At 34.7% G+C, this 23,558-nt stretch overlaps 1 protein-coding gene across 3 annotated transcripts in view; it reads right to left on the bottom strand.

Moving 5' to 3' along the window:
- The window catches only part of TBC1D5 (TBC1 domain family, member 5), a 365,130-nt gene that overhangs the window by 188,092 nt on the left and 153,480 nt on the right, over positions 1–23,558 (bottom strand). For 2 of the 3 annotated variants that reach the window (XM_012732149.1, XM_004692291.2), the window contains one exon: positions 1,313–1,382. In XM_012732149.1, coding sequence (XP_012587603.1) covers positions 1,313–1,382 — 70 coding nt within the window. The remainder of the gene's footprint in view (positions 1–1,312; positions 1,383–23,558) is intronic. The other variant, XM_012732150.1, reaches the window with a different exon arrangement.

The following is a 23,558-nucleotide window of genomic DNA, read 5'->3' as shown; positions in this document are numbered from 1 at the left end:
TACGATACTTCAGCACTAAGAGAAGAATATGGAGAGTTCCAGCCTTTATAAGAGAGCATAAGTTCAGTGAAAATACAATGATGACATACAAACTTTACTGCTGTGATAAAGCCTATAACACCATGGGAACAAACCTTTTGTAGTATCCATGACACAGGAATGGCTGATTATCTATACAGACCAAATGGTATAAAATAGAAATGTCAAGTGTTTCAATTACTGGAATTCATAAACAAATTGTAAAAACTTTCACATTTACCATACTCTTATTAAGTGCTCCTGTATACAAGGTCCTACTCTGGATATTAAAATCTTACCTAAGGTTTGAAGAAATAAATGACACAGTTCTGATTAGGAAATTAGAGTATGTATTCAAATAAAAATATAAGTATTGTAAGCATAAATTTATATTTCTTATGTAAAGAGTTTATATTCAAATGAGTTTCTAAATGTACAGTGGTTCTCACATATTTTATGTAAGGACCATTATACAAGTATCAGAATTAATTAGCCATAAGAACAATGTATTTCAATTATGCATTACCTCAAGAATATACACAAGAATATACATATCGAGTGCTAAAAGCTATTATTGAATTTATCCTATACCCCCCTAAAAAAAATCAATCTAGTTCAACAATACTCTGGTTAAATATGTAATTTTTCAAATACCACTGGAAATAATTTAATTGATCATCTTAGATTTTCCTGTTATGAAGGCACAAAATTCATAAACATTTACTCAAGCAAATTCAAGTAATAAAGAGAGTAAGTAGTAACAAAAGATAGATAACATGTTTTTAACTAGTGTATGCTTTTTAAAAAAATCATTAATTGGGATATAACTCCTGTTTGCAGAAAAGTGAAGCAGGACATGAATAAACATCAATTAATGTAACCGAGGATTATATTTTATATTGTTAGATGCTCATAAGCAGCACACATCATTTTAGTAGGTAACTTAAATAAAAGGGGCCATTGCTGCTATAACAGATTCATTGGGAAGCAAAAACAAAAATTGATCATAATAAAGCTTAATACTAAATAAGCATTAAGCATATATGCTTTTTCCATTACAGGAAAAAAAAGATACCTAAAATAAGTTCATTTATTAAGAACTTGTAATGTCACATTTTCTGTTACCAATAAGCCTTCAGAACAAGTGCATATCACAGTATTCTGTACATTTATTATACACTTCTTTAAAGCAAAGGTAGCTGAGTTCCTTACCACTCTAAAATCAGAATCCCGTAATATTAGGTGTCTTGTCCATTACCTTGCAGTACGATGTATCTATGTATTCATCACCTACCTATAGGAATTGAAAGTCCCATCAGAATCTAAAGTAGAACTTGCTCTTCTTCCATTTTTATTTGAATCTCCTGGGGAAAAAATTAAAAACACTGAAATAATGGAGATTATGAAACTAGTTATTTCAGTTGCACAAATATTGTGTGACAGCTCTAAACAATATTTAGGTGGAAGAGCATCAACACCTTTGTCCCTCCTCCCCACAAGTATCTTTTCTCGTCAGAGTCCTTTAGGCAACAAATTAATTTTGATGCTAAAATATAAATGAACATTACCACCTTTAACTCGGTGAGGAATACTACCAAAGTAATTGGTAACAGGAACAAAAGAAGTACAGTATGATCATTTCTTCTTATGAAACACAGATGAGTACAAAATGTGTATGGCATTTAATGACTCTAATCAATGTTTGTAATGTTGATTAAAAAAAAAGACCAATTCTTTTGTTAGTAATCGCATACCAGCCTGAATACTGGTACAGACTAAAGGGAGCAGGAGGTAAAAGGACTGGACATGCTTTCGGCCCCAGTTCGGTAATCTCAAAGAGTTGGGTAAGCAGGGTTCAGAGAGAAAGGTTTGGTGGTGACGATCACAAATGCATCCTAAGGAGCTTTTAATATACCTTAATATTTCCCCCTAGACATTATGTTTTAACTGTGGGTGAAAGTTCAGTGGTTTAAAAAATGAAAAAACAAAACAAAACAAGAACATCAAAAGGTTTCTTTGCCTTATGTAATAGGGAAACATTTACACATACACACAAATTTTCACTCAAGACACTGGCATATTCATAAAGTCATATTTAGAACAAATCCATACCTATCAGTTTAAGGATTATAGAATAAAAATAAATTTGCTTAAAGTTTCACAAGATGCTTGCCAATGCCACATATAAAATACATATTCTTATTCAAAGAAATTTAATTTTAATAATTCAAATTTTAAAGTATATACTTCATGGAAACTTTCAGTGGTGAACATAATGCAGCATTATGCAGATATCAGAGTTTAATGCTGTACTCCTAAAACTTCTATGTTATAAAGCAGTGCTACTTCAATACATTTTTTTAAAGGGGAAAAATACATTTCAAATATAGTTTTTATAAACTCACAGTAAACTACTATTAAAGATCTCATTTATTCTTAGAAACAAATTTAAAAGACTAGAGTCTGATTACATTTTATACTCCTAATTCCTGTAATAAAACTTCCAGACATCAGGTTATATTCATTTTTATGATATTTAATGCTTAATAATATAATGATTTATCCAATTTTAATTTATACTTTTAATACACTTTGAATAATCTAAGGTGCCACTGGAGATCATCATAGTGGTCCTGGTTAAGTCAAATAGTAATTATAGAGCTTTCACTTTAAAGATGAGATTATTTTTAATTATTGAGTATAGTACTTAAGGTACCAACTTATATAATTATGCTACTCATTAAATGGTTATTGAAAGCTAAAATGTAATTTTAATGACAGCTACCTATTTTTCTTTTCACATTTTATAGTTGACAGATTAGTCAAGAATGTTGGTTTTCTTCAAAATGTTTGCAGCTGTGCTGAGTGTTTAGCAGGATGAGAACCGGACTGAGACCACCTTGTGAACTTTTAACTCAATTCTTTTTCCAAAGTATACTTTAATTTTTTTTCCTTTGATAAAAAATATAAATTCCAATATGGGTTCCATTCAAAATGGTTAAAATAGATGACATATAGATGAAAAACAATATAGAATGAAAATAACTCAAATCACTGTTTATAATCTGTCTAGTGGGGCATATTTTGTTAATTCTATGAAAACAGTAAATTACTCATACTATATGTACTTCATTGTCTTTAAAAAGAATTAATGGTTTTATAACAACAACAACAACAAAAGAAAAAAACCTAAAAAGATGTAAGGAAAGTTAGTATCTGTCTTGATAAATGAAAATTTCCTACAACACATGTTATTTAACAGCTTGCAGACATTTCCTGTGAAACATTCCGTAATCAGCATAGAATAAGTACTATATGATACATTTAAAATATCAGCCTTCTTTCTCCTTAAAACCAAAGATTATGATTACTTAAATACATAAAAATCTCACAAGTAGAATATTTCTTTCTTTCTGATACTTATATCAAATGCAAAATCCTTCAAATAATTTAGAGACATTTTTTAAACAACTAGATTTTATCATCATAATATATTACAAAGGTTTTCTTCATTACATTGCTGTTTCAAAATGAACATGTCACTTAAATGTAACCTTCAGAGATGGTAATAAGGAAAAAAAGCAGTTTTTTTCTTTCTCGAAAACATACCAAATAAGGAGTACAATTGTTTCACTAAACAATACTAGAAAAAATATTTCAGACTTTGCTATATGGGGAAAAGGCAATAAAGTTTTGAAGCTGAAAAACTGCTTTGTTCCTTCAATCCTCTAGTTGAAATTAATTATAGCAAATGTTTATGAAAACATCTGTTCCTTACAGTTATAAATTCGCAATTTTAGTATGGATCATTTCAGACTCTTATTTTGAAAGGCGGTTATCTAACAATTGAAAGGTTTACCAAAAAACAGAATTTCTAATTCTGGGAAATTGTACAGATAGTGGGTGACTCTCTGTAGACATTTGTTTGTGGGAAACATTGATGGGACGTAAAACTGGTAACTGGAAGAAATCAAAGACAAACAGAAAGACTCATCTTTCATTGAAGTAGTTACATGACAAAAACGTATCTTTAGTACAAGAAAATACCAACAAGGATTAAAAGCAAATTCTAACTTTACATTAACCGAGTTTGGAGGTTCGTGTAATAAATTGAAGTATCAGTTTTACCAGGGATTTGGCATCTGTCACGCCAGTGTAATCATGAAAAGGTGTGTTCAGTGTTCCCCAAAAATAACAACAGAGGGTGCAAGAGAGTTTAATATGATGTTTTCAGTTGCTGTTCTGAATCCTGCACTAAGTTGTCAGGTACTTGTAACTCACCAGGATGCATCCCCTCAGCCCTCCCCTACACAAATGCATTAACAAATATTACTAAGGAATCTTAAACAAAGACCTTTTACATGATCAAAAAGCACAGATACTTAAGTATTTTACGATAATGGAATTCCTTCTGATTGTTTAAAATGTAATTTAACAGTAAATTTTAAAAATACAATTGTAATTTTAAAGCTATATATTCAATGTAAACTAACCGGTAAAATTATATATATGTATAATGTAAATTTTAAATAGCTACTAAATTATATGTAATACATATGTATTATCGGTTATTCTACATATAACACTATATAACATATATTTATAAAAAATAGTTCATCAATTATTGTGAACATTAAGTTTGAAATTTTATGACACATTCATTTCTCATTAGTTGGTATGTAACTTGGTAAGATGACTTCATAACATTCACAATTAAAATAAGTTGACTAATTTGAAAAAAAATATGCTAGTAGTTAGACTGCTCTAGATAAAGAAAGAGTATAGTATTTTCAAGTAATTTCCAACATACATACATCTAACTTATGAAGCCAAATACATGCATGATTGTGACTGGAATTTCAAAACAGGATATCAAATTGTAGACTCGTTTTTAGCTTTTACTGCAGCCATGTTTAGCTAAGGACAGTGATAGCATCTATCTGTGCACTGTTGAAATCACACTAACGGAGGTTTACAAGATTTCTGTAGTGCCTTTTATGCATAAACATCTGCTTAACGGAGAATCAGAAATTTTAAACTAAATTAGGTTAAAAACAACTACAACAATAATGTAAATGAGCATACCTACTGAATTGTGCCTTCAGTTTACATCCGAAAACATCAAGTTTGAGAGTTATCACATTACTTAGGTATAACTCTGAAAAGTATTACATACTAAAGAAAGATTTATCTCTGAATTGTTAGAGAAATGTTACCAACTGTAAGAGGGGGAAAATAATTTGGTTTAAACTAAGTTGAAAACAAAGTCATGGGTAGCCATATTTTAGTTGTGATAGGATAATATGACATTAACAAGTATAAAGACTGAAAACCTTGTGTGTCTTTTAAATAAATTAGCATCGCTACTAAAATGTTTTAATCAAATATAAAGTACCATCAAAGTAAATGTTAGGAAAACAATCATTTATCAGTTAAGAACACAGACAAACTGACACACACTGAAGACAATACCAGTGAGTCAGCACCGTCTGCAAAGGCAGGAGGCGCACTCACTACCACCAGTTAGGGCTAAGGAACAGAGGTCAAGTAAATGAGTAAATTTGTGCATATAATAATTTTTCATTTTCCCTTTTATTGTTACCTACATATTTAGTTTTCTATATAATATTTTGAAATTATTGTCTTAGATAAGAAATCTCAAATGAAAAGATAGGAATTATTTTAAATAATTCAAGTGGGCAATGTTAAGATATTTTGTCATTCCTACTAAATCATTCATTGATTTTTTTTTAAAGAAGGCAGAATAACATCAGACATGAAAAATACACAACTCCAAATTTTCATTCTTCTACAGAAATATCGAAAAACAACTATTAACTAACAGAACCAACTTTGGAAGAACTTAGAAAATGGTCAAGGATTTAGAAGACTCAAATGAACAGTGAATGAAGAAAGGGGCAATGTGAAGGTTGTGTTGCTTTTACTTCCTTTGCCCTGCTCCGCCCGGATGCAGTGCTGAAAGCTGAGCGCACACCGGTTCGAGAGACAGCAGAGACCATATTTGCAAATACAAGAATGTGTAAGTCTCATCCTGCATAAGGGACAGAGGCAGCTGTCCATAAACCAGCAGACAACTCAGAATCCTGGACAAACAACTCCAAGTAAATTCTGCACTTTGTAATTGTAATATACGGTGAAAACATTACGTGATGAATAGGAGCATATTTAACTTTTAGGGTACACCTCAGACAGACATCTCTTTTTGACTTAAAAAAAAAAAAGCAAAACAACCACATGGTAGGCATTATTCTTGAATACACTATAAGTCAAACTATAAGCCAGCAGATGACTTGGGTAAAAGATTAAAGTTAAAGATAAAATAGATTGCCTACAGCCTGGGACAGCCAAGGCTGGTGATAGCTCCTTAAAGAAATTAGGACATCCAACAGCACTCAGGTAGGATCCTGTTCCAACAAAATGGTGGTCTCAGCTTCCCATACGTATGACACAATTATATACAGACAACAGACAACAGTTCTTTGAAGGATGCCTGGAAAGCCGTCACTTTCACAAAGAACAGTGCCACAGCAGAGGACAGGAAAAAACTGTGCAGTACTTTTGCTCAGAATGCTATCAGAGCAGTACAACCTGAAGGTTTCATGCCCACATTTGGAACTTTTGAAACTGGATAATGCAGCCAGAGGTGGAAACAGAGAGGCCTACCTCCAGAGAAGGGCAGGATTCAGGAGAGTGGAGACCCTAGGTTGAACACCTGAGGAACAGATAAACACCAGCACAGGCAGCCGCCACACTACTAGAAGCCAGCCGCAGACTCAGTGCTACAGGGAGAAACACCCACACCTGTGCCTCTGGAGACATCTGAGGCCGCTGGACAGTCCTCGCAACTGTCAGTCTCTGATTTACCTAAAGAGAAGGGCCTCTCAGTTTGAGCTCGGCTCCTCCTAGAGGCAAAGCTCAAGCAGGTGAATACCCCCTCACGCCCACGTAGGCTGAATGTTAGTCTAACATCCACCTAAAGGCTTGCTGCTTCTAATCAGTTCAAAGCATTTCGGCCCTGTCAGCAAGAGTTTGCATCTCAGGTCCAGGCTCAGTAAGTGAAAACCCTGGGAACAGCAACCTACAGTCACATCCCCTTCCCAGAGCCACAACTCGTGAGAGACTAAGAAAGGCCCGCAAAGGAGGCAGCTGTGTATGGATTGCACTTAAAGCCCCTGAGAAACATGTGACCTTCATCCACCTGTGGTCACAACTGGGATGCTGCCTGTCTGGTCTGAATCGGCTCTTCCTTGCTTCACTGGGAGAAACGACTGGTTACAGAACATGCCACCGGACCTAGGCCGTAGTTAAGGAATCCATGTTCGCTTGAGGTGTATGGGAAGCTCTAATGGACCAGGTGCAGGGGTCGGGGTAATAACTGAAATCCTGCAGCAGTCCCTTAGGGGGTTTTGACTCTTAGCATTCTCTAGCAACAACCTCTTGGCCCCCTGGGACCATGACTTCTATCCTATTTGCCACTGAATTACCAGAAATATTAACAGGTGCAGATGCCCCAGTCTACAAAGCAACAGACACCCCAGGATTGGAGGTAAGCAACTACAAGTATATTCTGCAACTTGTAATCTTAATATAAGAATAAAACATCAAGGTATGAAAAGAAAGCTCTTTAAGCCATCAAAACTAAAACTGATGCTCCAGAGAACTTTACTTTGAATGAAGGAACAAAATGCTGGAGAAAAATCTTAAAAAGAAACACACTCCGATGTTTACAGATTTATTTAGACTAGTTAAAATATGGAAACAACTGAAGTGCCCAATGATAGATGACTGATTAAAAAAAAAAAAAAAAGGAATGCTATTCTGTTATACGGAAAAAATAGTGTTTTCCACCTGCAGTAAAATGGAAGAAAATCAAGGGAATATGCAAAACAAAATTAGTCAGAAAGATAAAGACAAATATTGGGATGATTTCATCTGTATGTGTGTTATAAAGAAATAAAAACAAACGGACAAAACCAAAATTGGAATAAACTAGTGGACATTGACCCCCAAAGTGAGGTTATCAGAGTGAAGCGGGTGGGGTGTAGAGGAAAGGTGTTGCGGTATAATGGATGGTGGTGGATGGTTTCTTTTTCTTTAAAAAATTAAAAGACATCCATGTATACTAAAGTGTGTAGAAAGGCAACAAGGATGACCAAAAGGAGTTTAAAACACTGATACTTTCATATAGGAAGCTCTCAACAGAAGAGCACAAGCCTGTCTACCAGAAGGACAGTTATGGACAAGGACAACATGTAAAGACAACCAGAGGCTTTAGGCTCCCTAGTGGGATTTCTAGTCCCGGCAGAACTGATGCTCTAGAGTAAGCCAATTTCTCCTGCTGATGACAACTAAAAAACTTGAGGCATAGTACAAAAACCAACATCTTGAGGATTCTGAAATAATTATAGGCACATTAGACAAAAGAGTTAAAGGTACAGCAGAGGTGAGTTTTCTTTCTGCTGCTTCCCACCTTCCTTTCTTTACCTCCCAGCTTACAGCTCAGGTCAGGCTGAATCTGATAGCTAAACATCAGGCATAGAGGGCAAAAGCTCCAATTCCATCTGTCTGGGATTTTCCCCTTCTTATTTGCAACCTTTCAACAAGGTCCAAGCCTAAATGTAGAACTTTTATACACAATGGATGGCTGGTAGATGTCAGCATATAAAACTTGGAAAGATAAAGCTATCATCTTGAATAAATACTCAGGAAAGGGGGCCCTGCTGTGTGAATCTTAAGCATTCTTATCACTTTGTCCTTTTCTCTTTCATCATTCTATCACAGATGCCTGTGATGCCAAAAATGTCTACAATATAAGCATTTGTATTTTGTAAACTAAAATTTAGATCACAATTATTATAGTCTACTGATTTACTATCCCAAATTGGCATTTCTTGGGCATATGAAAACTCAGTTACAGACCATGTTTCTTAGCTTCACTATGACTTATATCCCTAGATGCACAAATAACAATGGAAAATTATTTTTCAATTTTTTTTTTTTAAAAACCCAGTGTCTGTATTTAGCTTTCTTTTTCTCAGAAACAAAACAAAGGTCAATAGCAATAGCGATATCAGGTCCAAAGAGTAGCCATACACAGAGATGAAAAATAGAAAGTACTGAGGATGACTTGAACAACTGTAGCCCTCATACACTGCTGACAGGAATGTAAAGCAATGTAACCACTTTGGAAAACAGTATAATAATGTCTTTAAAAGGTCAACATAAATTTATCACATCACCCAGGAATTCCCTTTGCTGGACTTAGGACTCTAACCAATGGAAATGAATATACATGAAGATCTACTCTCAAATGCTTATAGCAGCACTGTTTAATAAATACCCTTACAACTATGAACAATACAAACATCCACCAATAATTGAATGAATAAACAAAACTTGGTGCATTCATACACATTAATACTATACAGCAATAAAAATGAACAACGCACTGACCCATGCAACAACTTCAAAAATATATTAAGTGAGACAAGTTGGACACAATAATATTTTAAATGTCCCTTCTAATCCCTAATATAAATTCTTGTGTCCATAATCATTCATGTATGTGTACATGTGTGCATTAATAATTACTCCAGTTTTTATTGTTTAGTATTTTCATGGTATATCTTTCTATCACCATTCACTTGTAACCTTTTATGAGTTTTCGATTGTTGCTATAAAAACAAACACACTTTCAGCTAAAAACACCACACATATATTATTGCGGTTCTATTTTTTTTTTAAGATTTATTTATCTATGCATACATAACTGGAGTACAGGCCAGAGGTGCAAAAGCGATAAGAGGATTCACTAGAGGCAAAGCAGGGAACAGAACAGGCAAATCGAGGAAGTGTGCTGCCTAGGAGAACAGTGGGCCAGTTAGGAGAGGTCTGCCATGCCATGTGGGTTACCTCTCTGGTGGAGATCAAACTTGTGCTGAAGCAGCTGTGGTGAGCTTCACTATGTGGTGCTTTAACCCATGGCGCCACCAGGGAGGGGCGCCAATATGTTATAATTTAAATGTGCTCTTAGTAGGCTAGATTCAAAGTGTGAGCAGGGATGTGTGCCTTACTGTAAAATGTAGGGGTGAATTTACATCTGCATTAGATTTTTTCAGTGGATGCTCTAGCAGAGTGACAAACCAATTATTTTGTTTAGGTTCGTAGGCTGCTTTCACTGTACAATGAAAGTTGAGTAGCTGCAAAAAAGATCATGAAACACACAGCCTTAGATATATATTACAATGCACTTTAAGAAAATAATTTGCGGATCCTTGCCTTAGGTTTACAGTATACATAATAAATTTATCAGGGTCTACTTATAAATCAAAGTCATGTGCAATGTCATTAATTTGAAACAGTATACTCCCAATTCCTCCTTCTCATCCTCTGTGCTATTGTAACATGCAGTTTAATTTTACATATTACAAATATAAAACACGTTGCCACTTATTTTTGCTTTAGACTTTTTTTTCTGAGCAATTAAAAATATATTTTTTAAATTTTCACTTATTCTACTAATACTCTTCACTTATTTGTGTACAGTGAAATATCTCTGTCATATCATTTTTTTTTTTCCTGTATGAAAACCTTCCTTTAACATTTCTTGTAGGGTCCTCTTTGGTGACCTTGGGTTGATATCTCAGTACTATCACTACTGCAGTCTGAGTTCAATCCCTGGCTAGGCAGCTAACTCACATAGCGTAGCAGATCTCCCTGTCTTGCCTACTGCTCCCTTTAGCAATGTATTTTAGTAAATCTGCCTGTTCTGCTCCCCACTCTGTCTCTGGTGAATCCTCTTAACATCCCTGTACCTCTAACCTACACCTCAGTTTTTCTACACAAAAATAAAAGTTTATATAAAAAAAAAGTTTTAAAAACACATTTTTGGTCTGCTGCTATTTAAATCCTCTGGCTTTCTTATATGAAAAAATAACTTTATTTTGAGGAAGATATTTTCACTGGCTACAAAACTATGGTTTGACAAGTTTCCTCTACCAACACATTATAGATATCATTCCATGTCTTCCAGATTACATAGTTTTTAAAGAACAGTCTGCTCTATTCTTATCTAATTCTTATAGCTATATGTGCTTTCACATTTTTCACTGTTGCTATACTAATAAATATTTTCTAGTTCTCTTTAGAAATTTCTTTGTCTTATTATCAGTTTGAATATGATGGGTACATTTCAAAGTTATCCTTAATTTTAGTTTTTTTATATTTATTCTGACTTGTGTTCTCAGATTAAAGATCCTCTTACATTGGTAATTTAGTGCTTTTTAATCTGGGAAATAGTCAGAAATTGCTTCTTTCTTCTTTTTCCATCATCTGGGATTCCCATTAAAGTATTATTTGATGCATCAGTTTGCTTTATTTATATTTCTCTTTTTATTTTAATTTGGGTAATTTCTAATGACCTATCTTCCAGTTTGCTGATTCTTTTTTTGATGACACTGTCACAAACATTCCCTAGTTGTAGTTTACAATTTTAGGATTTCCATTCAATTTACTCTCATCTCTGTTGTAATTAGCTACCTGCTCTGTATGCTGCCCAGCTTTCCACTAGACCCTTTAATATATAGTTATAGTTATGTAATTATGAGACAACTCCAATATTTATATCTATATGGTTTTCATGACTTTGTCTTTTTTCCCTTGCCTTTTCATACACTCTATAAACTTTTGCTGAAGTTCTACTTACTGTCATCAGATGTATGATAACAGAGACTAAGAAGTTTATACTAGGGAATGAGCATATTCCCACAGTGTCTTAACACAGGGGTTTGAGTTTTAATTTAATTAAGAATTGAGTTAGATTTGAAGTTACCCTTAGTGCACAGCAGGCTGCAGATTCCTATGGTAATACCTTCTATTGGGAGTGAGGAATTTACTTTGCCAAAGAATTTGTGATTCTCCTAACAGTCTTTCCTAGGCTCTGGACCAGTTCACTGCTCTGCAACTTCAACACTGAATGAGTTAAAGAAAAGTAGTAAATTTGCTGCTTGTTCAGCTTTTTATTGTTGGGAGATTTGGAATGATGTTCTTCCCAGCTTTCTATGTCTCTAATACAAAACCATCTAAATTATTTCCACTAAAGGCCATGTAAAGCTTCCTGTCAAAATTTGCACTTATGTTCATTTCATAAATGTCCAGTTAAAGCTTACGATGTAGCAGACATTGGGCCAGAAGCTGATAACTGCAACCTGTCAAAGCCAAACATAACTAGTATCTGCCCTTATCAAAGTCCCTACCAAAACAATTTCTAATCTAAGGATGAATTCATTGAGATACAGGAAAACAATTTTATGATTGCATTTGCTTAGACTTAAACTTAAGTAAATATTGTGGTTCTATTTAAACATCTTAAAACACTTTGTGTGACACTGTAGACATGAGTAAAACATGAGTAAGATAAAATTTTTATCTTATTCCTGTAATAGTTTCTTATTGAGAACAGTTCAAACACTTAAAAAAAATACTGGAGAGCACACTTTAATAATAAACCCCAGTTATATGTGTTCAGGGAGAATGTTAAGGTACACTTCAATGAATAAGGATCACTATTCACTGGTAACACACAGGTGAATTGAAGGTGCAATGCCTTAGGGGGAAAAAAGAGTCTTTTAGCAAACTTGACTTCATAGTTTGCAGAAAAGCAGTATGAAAAGACAGAATTAAAAAAAAAAATCCAGAAGGGTATATCAGATTGTACTGTCTTGCTGAAATAACTTCTGAGGTCCAAGATGGACTGATTGTTACTGGAATGCCATATAAGCGAACCAAAATTTACATAATTTTTGAGTCCTTACTTGAACAGAAACACAGAAAATCTAGCCAAGCAATTCCCAAACACTAAGCTAACTCTGGGCTCTACACATATTTCCTTGTTCTTTCTTACCACAAACAAAATTGACTATGCAGTTCCACTCAGTGAGGTACTTTCTATTTTTTACTTGTTTATTTATTATTTTAAAGCATCAGGTTACTAGGTGGCTCTTTTTTTTTTTTTTAAGAAGTATTTATTTAAGCATACTGAACTGGGGTACAGGCCAGAGTCGCAGGGGCTGTGAGAGGATTCACTACAGATAGAGTGGGGAGCAGGACAGGCAGATCAACGAAGCATACTCTGAGAGGAGCAGTGGGCGAAACAGGAGAGGTCTGCTGCGCCATTTGGATCACCTCTGGGGCCAGCGTCCAAATCAATCTCGCACTGCTGTGGCTGTGACTAGCCTGCAGTGCTGTGTCGTAACTTGTTGGGCCACCAGCGAGGGCCCTCACTTGTTTATTCTTCATTTTACAAAAGCTGCCTACCTTTTGGAGTGCTTCAGATTAAATGTCCATTTCATAAAATAAGTTGGTATCACCTAGCCTGTCTTCTTTAACCAATTTAACAATACATGACAGGAATATATTACATGGAGTTGAAGGCAGCCTTCATGGGAAGTAATCTGTCTCTTATTTTGAACTCTAGCACTCTAATGGTTAAGTGCGCATAAAGAATAAATGCTGAAATTTAAAAAATCCATTAGATTTTACTGGAGTAAGGTACTACAAGCCAATTTTCTCATATAAGAAATTAAATATATTTGCCAATTAATGAAAGTGTTATGTGGCACTGAAAAAAAATTGTGAGGAGAATCTGCTATTTGTGTGACTCTTACCTGTACAGAATCTATTAGTAAGAAAAACACCTGGAAAGTTAGGGTCCCACAACATAAACTGATTAAGAAAAATTCCAAAGTTTAAGAGGAAGTTAGAAGATTCTGATTTTAATGATTTCAACTACCTCTTATTTGATACCAGTTGTCTGTTTACATCTTTGGAGATAATTTCCCAAAAAACTATAGTTTTCTAAAATAACTGCTGTTCTACAGCTAATAATCAAGTGGTTATTACCAACACTCTTTTCCATTATCAGCCAGCCCTCCTTCTCACAAATTAAATTGTTAAGTATGATAGTATCATTAGCTGTACCCCAGTATGACCATTTCTACTACTCAAATATGTTTTTTTATTTGTGCCTACAGAACTGGGGTACAGGCCAGAGACTCAGGGGTGGTGAAAGACTTCACCAGAGACAGAGTGGGGAGCAGAACAGGCAGATGGACGAAGTACACTGCTGAGGGGAGCAGCGGGCGGGTCAGGAGAGATCTGCCTCGCCATGTGGTCACCTCTGGGGCAGGCGGGAATCGAACTCATGTAGAAGTGGTTTCAGCTTCCTTAGTGCAGGGCTTTAACCCGCTGCGCCACCAGGGAGGGCCTCTACTAGTCAAATATTTTACAATGATTTTCTAACTTGACCCTCAAATAAGTTTTTCTAAAATTTTAAATTCTCATTATAAATGCCCCACTGCTGCTTAATTTCAATATATATTCTGAGGAAATAAAATGATGGATCAATTAAATACCATTCAAATCTCAAAGTCACAGAGCTGTGAAAGTTTAAGAAAGAGAGATTATGTACAAATATTGATAATCACATAATAATAAAATTATCTCCAGCATAACAGTGGGACAGAGAGATTATTATATTTGTATATTCATGATTCAATCTTTTGATTAAAAAAGCACTATACTTAGAGTTATAAAAAGATCAGAGAACTGGAAACAGAAATGCAGTCTAGGATAGATTATTCAGACTAATATAGAAGTCTTGGCATGAATAAGAAGAGAACTGTGGTTCCACAGAACAGTTGGATTATGAACCAGAATATGCAAATCAGGTAACTATGATAATTATTAAAATCTTAACTTGCAAATAAAGGCACAGAAAATAACACTCTACATTAGGTTGACTGAAGCACAGTATAGGACAAGGCAGTGTAATCAGAAGGGTGTATGGTTTACAGCATGTATTACTCTCCCATAAGTTACTACTAAAGCTAAAGTGGAAGCACAATTTACCTACATTTTCAGTTAGGATAACTGTTCACTTGTCCTTTACACCCATGCCTGCTTCTGCGCATGCAATGAACAGACATATACCTGCATTGACCTCAAAGTTTCCTTTCCTTATGTTTCCGAAAGGCTCTTCTCTGTGTGCTTTTCTCTGGACTTCTATCAACTCTCAGTGTTAGCTTTCTCCTTTGTCGCTGCATCAGTAGTTACTGAGGTGTGCTGACTTACTGTCTACAATGCTGTAAGTGCTTTCCATTTTTCTTCTTTTACAAAGCCATCACTCCTTACTCTCATAACCTAACCCATGGGCAGCTTCTAAATCTTCAGTGTCTGCTTGTTTTCTATTCCAGTAGTTCTAAAAATAACTACTAAAATAACCAATCAGTTTCCAGAGGAAAGACATAGATCACGGGTTTGCAGTGTTCTTGCTTTGTTTTCCTTGATTACTAATTCAGAATCATACCTGTGATGAGAACCAAAGTCCCTTCCAAAACACCAAGATTCTAGAAAAAGAGCTGAGGAAGACAGGAGAACACAATGTTTTAAAAGGGACTTTAAAAAAAAAAATGAAATAAAATGGAGTTTGGTTCTCATCACAATTCATTTTATACAGTCTTTTGTGTCATCCCAAGCCATACTTTTATTTTCTGCTTTATTAATACTATTCTTTACTGCTTACAATAGACATTTCACTTCAGTTAATACAGTTTAGTTCTTCGAATTTCTTCAGCTCTACCCTTATCTTAGTCACACTTCTTTTCAATTTTTTTTTTAAAAAGTTTTTTTATGATGAATGTGAAAAGAATAGACATTGTTATTGGAAATAAAAAGCATATTTTTAAAAAATTTACTTCTTTTCCTAACAAATCTATCCCACAAATGTATTTTTTTCCTCTTAAGAACAATGCTCCACTTACTTTACAGTTGTGAATTGTTTGTGTCTATGACTGCTTACTCATTTTTTAAGATGCCAGTTCTGTTTATAATAAATAGGAGAAATAAATGGTGATGGTGAATTAATTTCCTTCATACCCACATATTTGTACTTATATCTTTCACATCTTAAGAAGCATGGCCACGCTTCTAATATTAGTTCTCATTGTCTTCCTATGGCTCTAAACAAGAAGATTTACCTGTATGGCACTACTTCTTCGCTACAAAGAAGAGTAACACAGCTTGGAAAAACTGAAGCATAACTTCTTTTCCAAGATACTGCAATAAAAATAGGTTGCTCTTTCACTTCTTTACAAATAATCACTTGTTGTGCTCTAGTGATGGGATCCAGAACTTGCTGTTTATTTAAACTATTCTCTTTACTAGATTTTAAAAGTATTTCTTCCTTTTATATACAGTTTTGGTTCTAAGTGATCAGATAGTTTAATATATTAAGATTGTTTTACTCCAAAGCTAATTTAGAAAAGGTACTTATCTACAATCACTTCTTGAATTGTATGGGAATGAAAATTTCCATTTCCAAGAGAATTTTTACAGGAAAATTTACAAGAAGTATTTAGAAACAAACCAGTAACTTCAAAAACAAAGTGCCAATTTGTAACTCTCAGAATTCCTATCTTAGCCATTTATTTAAACAGAACATTCCTGAAGGTGGCTGCATTAACTAATATGGAATTCTAACGGCACTTGTATAACTATATGTTGATGTTTATGCTTTGGGACTGACAGGTGGAGGTCCACCCTGAATGTATGTGCACAGACACATACCTTGACCAGAGGCCTGCACTATAACAGCAGGAGCATCAACTCAGAGCTTCCAGCTCATTAGGGTAGGAAACTCCCTGTGTTTACCAAGTTGACATAATCTTATCTCTTCTAGAGAACTGCTTTCCCAAAGAATACAGATCTCTCTTGCTTGCCTGGACTATGCTAGTGTTAGGGTCTTTGCTGCAGTGTTTCTGAGTAGTAGCGTGGTACTTGGAGAGAAACATTATGTGGAATTATGTAGTGTACTGCAAAGCACAGCACTTGTCTACTAAATACTAGTAGAACTTCATAGTTACCATAGTAGCATCTCCACCCCTCTCTCCACCAACCGGAAAAAAAAAAAAAAAGAAAGAAAGAAATAACCATGCCCTTGGGTGCTTCCAAATACTGGGAACAGGAAAGGAAAGGAGAGATTATCATAGCACAGAGTTTGAGGGCCTTGGGCCAAAATCCCTTCTTGACAACCCAAAATATTTTAACTTGGCTCATTCTTTCATTTCCTTTAGGTCTCAGCTAAAATTCCTCCCTACACCCCCTCCCCCCAATATCTATCTTGATAATTCTGCAACCTTCAGACTCAACACTATCTATCCTCCTAAACTGAAGTGTCTATTTTTTTTCCAAATCCATTACATCTTTTTTTCAGATACTCTTAATTCATTATTATGCTCGCTATTTACCATCTCCAACTGCCAGAATGTAGGATCCATGAAGGCAAGGATCTTTGTTTTGTCCGGTGATATATCCCAAATACCTAAACAGCTGCAGAACTCAGAGGTCTAATGCTCATATCAAAAAAAAAAAAAAAACACATCATCAGCAGACTCCAGAGACTTTAGACCTGTCTCACCAGGATTCCTTTGAAATCACCGACTCTTTCATATATTAAGCTAACTTTGCTTCTTATTGACAAGTATATTACCACAGGGAGATAAGAGAGCTCTTCTGTTATAGACATGTGCAGTAATCAGATCCCACAATGCCTTTAGTTAGCAAATCTCTGAGTCCTCCACAGCAATGTTTAGGGCTCTGCATAGAAAATCAAAAGTCACATTTCCCTCTCCACTTACCTGCGATTATTTGAACCTGATAGAGGGACTTAATTCCTGAGCCATCTACTGGCTGAGAGGTATGGGCACACAGCCCACCCCGACATAACTTTTAAAGCAAAACCACAACAATTTATGAGTAGACTGAGAAGGCCAAGAATAAGTATCAAAAATTGAAAAAAAAAAGTATTAAAATGATACATTTTAATAGACTATCAAAGTACTAATGGAATGAGCAAAGAAATGGAAATTGCACTGCTAAGGAGCTAAATATATAAAGACGATATGAAGTATATTTAGAGAGTCAAAGTTAACTGCTATGTCACAGCTATTTCTCCAAAAGAAATTTCCTACAACCACTTTACAGTGCAGAGCTGGCCATTTCCCAAAGATTCTCCCGCCTTTCCAGCCCTGGGTGCACAGCCACACAATCACATTTCCACCATTTAGTCTATGTGAGGGCCATCCAGCCTACAGACAATCCAATTAATCTTACAAGTGACATAAACAACAACAACAACAACAAAAAACAAAACAAAAAAAAACAGATGTGGCATTAAGATTTACAAAGTTATTGAAACTTTTTAACAAGTAAAACGCATCTTTACTTAGCTACACCAGAATGAGGAATAAAGGGGTTTACATATGTTCCAATTCTAAACCTATCAATCAAACCCATGTTATTCCTTTGGGAGCTTATTTACATGCATATTTATCAGCCTCACATGCTAATTCCCTGCTGTTTTATGCCTGCAAGGCATGTTTATGAGTCATAATTGTTGATCTCATTTGATGTATTTCACTGAAGGAAGACATTATTCAGTTATGTGGTCTAATGTCAATGAGTTACGATGACCTGATCTTCCAAATGCAACTTGCTCTTTAATTTTTATTAGGACATAACTTATGGTACAGGAAAAGAAATATACTAAAATAGAAGAATAAATGTTTTACATCAAGGATTTAGTTAATCATCTCATTGCATCCTGCTCATATTCAATCTGAAAAGTAGCTAGAAAATTGTGTCACTCATTCAGTCAATTTACTTCCCCACACTCTTACATTGAGACTTTGTTTCATAATCTGTCACATTAGTATAACTTTCAGGACATTCCTCCAGTTCATATTAACACGTATTTGTTTATTTACTGTACTATCAAATGCCTTTACTATCATTTTACTTTTCCCTCTCTATCAAGATTCAGTGATTTTTTTTTTTTTAGGCTGTGCTATGAAACGACTAGTCAAGCTTCAACTCACATAAAGTGTTACTTCAGGCAGGAAGTCTTTTAAAACAAGTAAATTGGTTGATGAGTAACTATCTCTACACCTATTCAATGTCTTAGAAAATATCAAGTACCCACTGTTTATTTCACAATCGAATACTATGCTTTTTGAAAGTAAAAACACTATATGCAACTACAGCAGAAAACAATTAACTGGTAGTACTAAGGGACAGCATATGAGACACTGTGTTACTGCGAAAGTCAAATGGCATATACTGCAAAATAGCTTTATTTCTATAGCGCATACTGAACTTGTGCTATAATGAAGTACTTCAGTAATGGGATATGGCCTTGATGATTACACAACATGTCCTACTATCACAAGGGTCTTGAAAAAACTTCTACACAACAGAGAGAAATTGGACCCAAAACTAATTTCTGCGGCATGACTGTGTATAAAGAGCGTGGTTTCCACACATCCCCGGCCCGTCCTGTGCGAGTACCTCACAGCGCTGCCACTGCAGGGGACGGGGTTGCCACACAGCCCCATCAGCCACCTGACTCACCCGGAGAAGGAGAGCAGGGAGCCTACGTCCTCTCTTCTCCAGGTGCTCTCTCACCCGAGTGAGGCCTGGTGGAAGCCAGTTAAGTATTAGAGGTAGGGACATTCGGAAGAAACACATCGAGCGCGGGAGTCTCTCTTCTCTTGACTTATACTTACATAAAAATTACAAATAATGCTGTTCTTTAAATGCATTCTTAAAATATTCAATAGCAGGAACCTTAGAATGCAGTAACCTAAAAAAGACAGATTTTACAGGAAGAAGCATAAGTATTAAAAAATCTGTGAGACTACCTGGCTTTCTCCATTTCTGAGCAGTTGCAAAAAAAAAAAAAGAGGAAAAGTTAACAAATAGTATTACTACACAAAGAGCATTTAAAAAAAAAATCTCAGTGTATTGATATTCAGGATGTGCTTTCACAATGCCTTGGGATTTAAAATGCGATTTAGTGCATTAGAACATATATGTATTAATAGAAATTGAAATTGATCTATTTTCTACTATGGAGATAAAACCAACCAAATTATACTTTTGTGGTAACAGTAGGTCACATATTACTAGAATTACCACATAAAGCAAGATATTCACCTTTAAAATGCTAAATGCAAGTGTTGGCTTCTCTGGCAGGACACACTGAGTGGTGATGCCAGCTCCAGGACATTATTAGCTTTTCAATATTCTTATCATAGTTTATGCAACTAAAAATATTAAAATGCAATAGTAATCTAGTATGTTATTAAAATATTCTGAGGCTTTATAAAGGTTTTTTTTGTTTGTTTGTTTTTTCCTCATATTTCATTAATTTAACAATTGTTTTCCTGTCTCTACAACTTTGGGAGTTGGGTTATTTTCACACCTCCTCAAGCACACATTCATCATCGAGTCTCCACCAAGAGGCCCAAGCCAATATTCTACTATCCCCTCCTCCACCTCTCTCATATCCTCTGGTAACTACTGTATTTTTTTTTTTTTCATTTTTGCTATGCTTTGTAAGGAAATTTTTTAATTGAACACTTTCTTGGGTTTTTAACACACATGAAGGAGGCCTGACCTGCTCCATACCACCTAAACAAGGACCTTCTATGTCCTAATTAAAACTGTTACTTCCGGGCTTCCCCAGCAGTGGTACAAGGGTCAAAGTCTCAGCACTATCACGCTATCACCAGCCACTGCTGCAGGTTGGATCTCCGGCCAGGGGATGACCCACCTGGCACTGCAGACATCTTCTGTCTTGCCCGCTGCTCCCCTCAGCAGTGTATTTCAGTCAGTCTGCCAGTTCTGCTTCCTACTCTGTCTGTTGAATCCTCTCATCTCCCCCTACCTTTGGCCTACACACCAGTTCTTGTACGAATAAATAAATACAAATAAAATCTTAAAAAAAAAAACTGTTACATCCTCTGAGCTTCACTTCTCACCCTTTTCCTATGATTCATTTTTCTTTCAGTGCTATCACTACAGGACACAGTATATAGTTTGTTAATTTCGCTATTGTCTGTCTTTCATAGAATTGCACTTATAGACCTCAGCATAAACATTCAATAAATTGCTATTGAATGAAGTAATCAATGAATATTAAACCTTACAACATATATCTGAGAACAAATGAGGTTAAAAAATAATTTTGAAAACACTAACCAAGCCAGAACACTCAGGAGAAACAGTACTGAATGTGTGAGGACCCTATTAAACAATAAATACAACATTATATGAATATAATCAGAATGTGTGCTTAAGTTATGAGAACACTTCAACTACAGTAGTTCAATAAGTGAAACACAACTATAAAACCCTATAAAAAACTATAACCTTGACCTTCATCCAAAACCAAATTATTTTATTTTAAATGTAGAAATAATTAATATATTGGTTAACAATCTTTTAAAATAATTGATGTAAAATTATAATAGTTTCAGGTGTATAACTTGATTCAGTTTTATAATAGTTTCAGGTGTATAACTTGATTCAGTAATTGTATATATGCATAAAAATCACTGCAAGTCTAGTTAACATCTATCACTGACAAAAAAACTTTTGTTGTAAGATAATTTTCTTGTGATGAGGACACTTAAGATCTACTTACTTAGCAACTTTCAAATATAATATTAACTATAGTCACCACACTCTATTTTATATGCCCAGGATTTAACTTTGACTGAAGTTTGTAGCTTTTGATTCCTTTCACCTACTTTGCTCCCTAAACCCAGCCTGGCCTCTAGCAACAACTAATCTGTTTTCTGTATCTCTGACCTCTGTTTTTTGTTTTATTTTTTATATTCCACATATAGGTCAACTCATGATATTTGTCTTTCTCTGTCTGACTTATTTCAATTAGCATAATGCTCTCAAGGTCCATTTGAGTTGTCACAAATAGCAAGATTTCATTATTTTCCATAGCTGAATAATATTCTGTTCTTCATTCACTTATCCAATTATGGACAATTAGTTTGCTGCTATCTCTTGGGTATTCTAAATAATGCTGCAATGAACATGGAGATACATTATCTCTTTGAATTAGTATTTTTATATTTGATGTAGATGCCCAGAAATGGAACTGCTGGGTCACATGAAAAATCTATCTTTAATTTTTTAAAAGATTTATTTATTTATGCATACAGAACTGGGGTACAGGCCAGAGGTGCAGGGGCAGTGAGAAGGTTCACCAGAGTCAGAGTGGGAGCAGCACAGGCAGACTGATGAATTTCATTGCTGAGGGGAACACTGGGTGGGTCAGGAGAGGTCTGCTGCGCATGTGAGTCACCTCTGGGGCGGGGATCGAACTCATGCTGTAGTGGCTTTAGCTTCTTAAAGCTGCTGCACCACCGGAGATGGACCTATTTTTAATTTTTAAAGCATCCTTTGTAGTGTTTTCCAAAGTGGCTATCTCAATTGAAATTACAACTAAAAGGGCATGAAGGTTCCTTTTTTCTACATCCTTTCTAACACCTCCCATTTTTTATCTTTTTTTTAAATAGCTATTCTAGCAGGTATGGGGTGTAATCTTCCTGGGGTTGCAAGTTGCATTTCCCTGTAGATCACTAACATTGAGCATATTTTCATGCATCAGGTTGTTATTGATCTTCTTTGGAAAAAAATGTCTGCTCAGATCCTCTGCCTACATTTTAGTTAGTTTGTTTGTTTTGCCATTTATTGAGTTGTGTGAGTTCTTTATATATTTTGGGTGTTAACCTCTTAATGATCCTATTATTGTCTTTGCTTTTTGTGTCAAATCCAAAAAAATTCGTCACCAAGACCAATGTCAAGTACCATATTACCTATGTTTTCTTCCAGGAGCTTTATGATTTCAAGTTTTACATTCAAGTTTATAGTCCATTCTGAGTTAACTTTTGATATATGATATAGCAGAATGATCTAGTTTCATTCTTTTGCCAGTTTTCCAAATGCCAATCATTGAAGAAACTGTCCTTTCTCCCTTATATATTCTTGACCTCTTTGTTGAGTAACATTCTTATTAATAACTTGAAGGTGTAACTGAATTATCGCACATATAAAAGAACAATAATTGATCTTGAACAATCTCATATTCATAACTCACAAAAAATGTTCTTCTGGTAGAGGATTAAAAATCTTAGCACATTAATATAAGTATATTAATTTATATACAAATTTAAGGCACGAAGGAAGAATTCTTAATATTTTGACATTCTTTTTTTACATATTTAACTTTTAAAAAATATTTTTAAAATATATATTTACTTAATATAATATATATTTTAAAAATATATTATTTTCTAAATGCAATAAAATTAAAGATATAAATGCATCAAGTATAAAGCAACAGTAGACTTACAAAGGAATAGAGGTATTTAAATTTTTTCTTTTACTTCCACAAGGAATACAATTTGGAGGTGGCTTTGTGACTTAAAATACTTAATTTTCCTTTTCTCACTTCCATTAAGATTACATCTGTTCTGGCCATGAGTCAGTAAATCAAATTTGATGTGAATTTAGCTGAGTAATAAGGTGAAAATACCTCATGATGGACAGATTTGTAGCTTTTTGTATTTAATAAAACTTTTTAAGTTTGCAAAACAATCAAA

This window comes from Condylura cristata, unplaced genomic scaffold (assembly GCF_000260355.1).
Source record: "Condylura cristata isolate star-nosed mole 26May11 unplaced genomic scaffold, ConCri1.0 scaffold00033, whole genome shotgun sequence".
Classification (NCBI taxonomy): Eukaryota; Metazoa; Chordata; class Mammalia; order Eulipotyphla; family Talpidae; genus Condylura; species Condylura cristata.
Note: the sequence above shows the minus strand (reverse complement) of the source record. Positions and strands in the feature narration are given on the sequence as shown.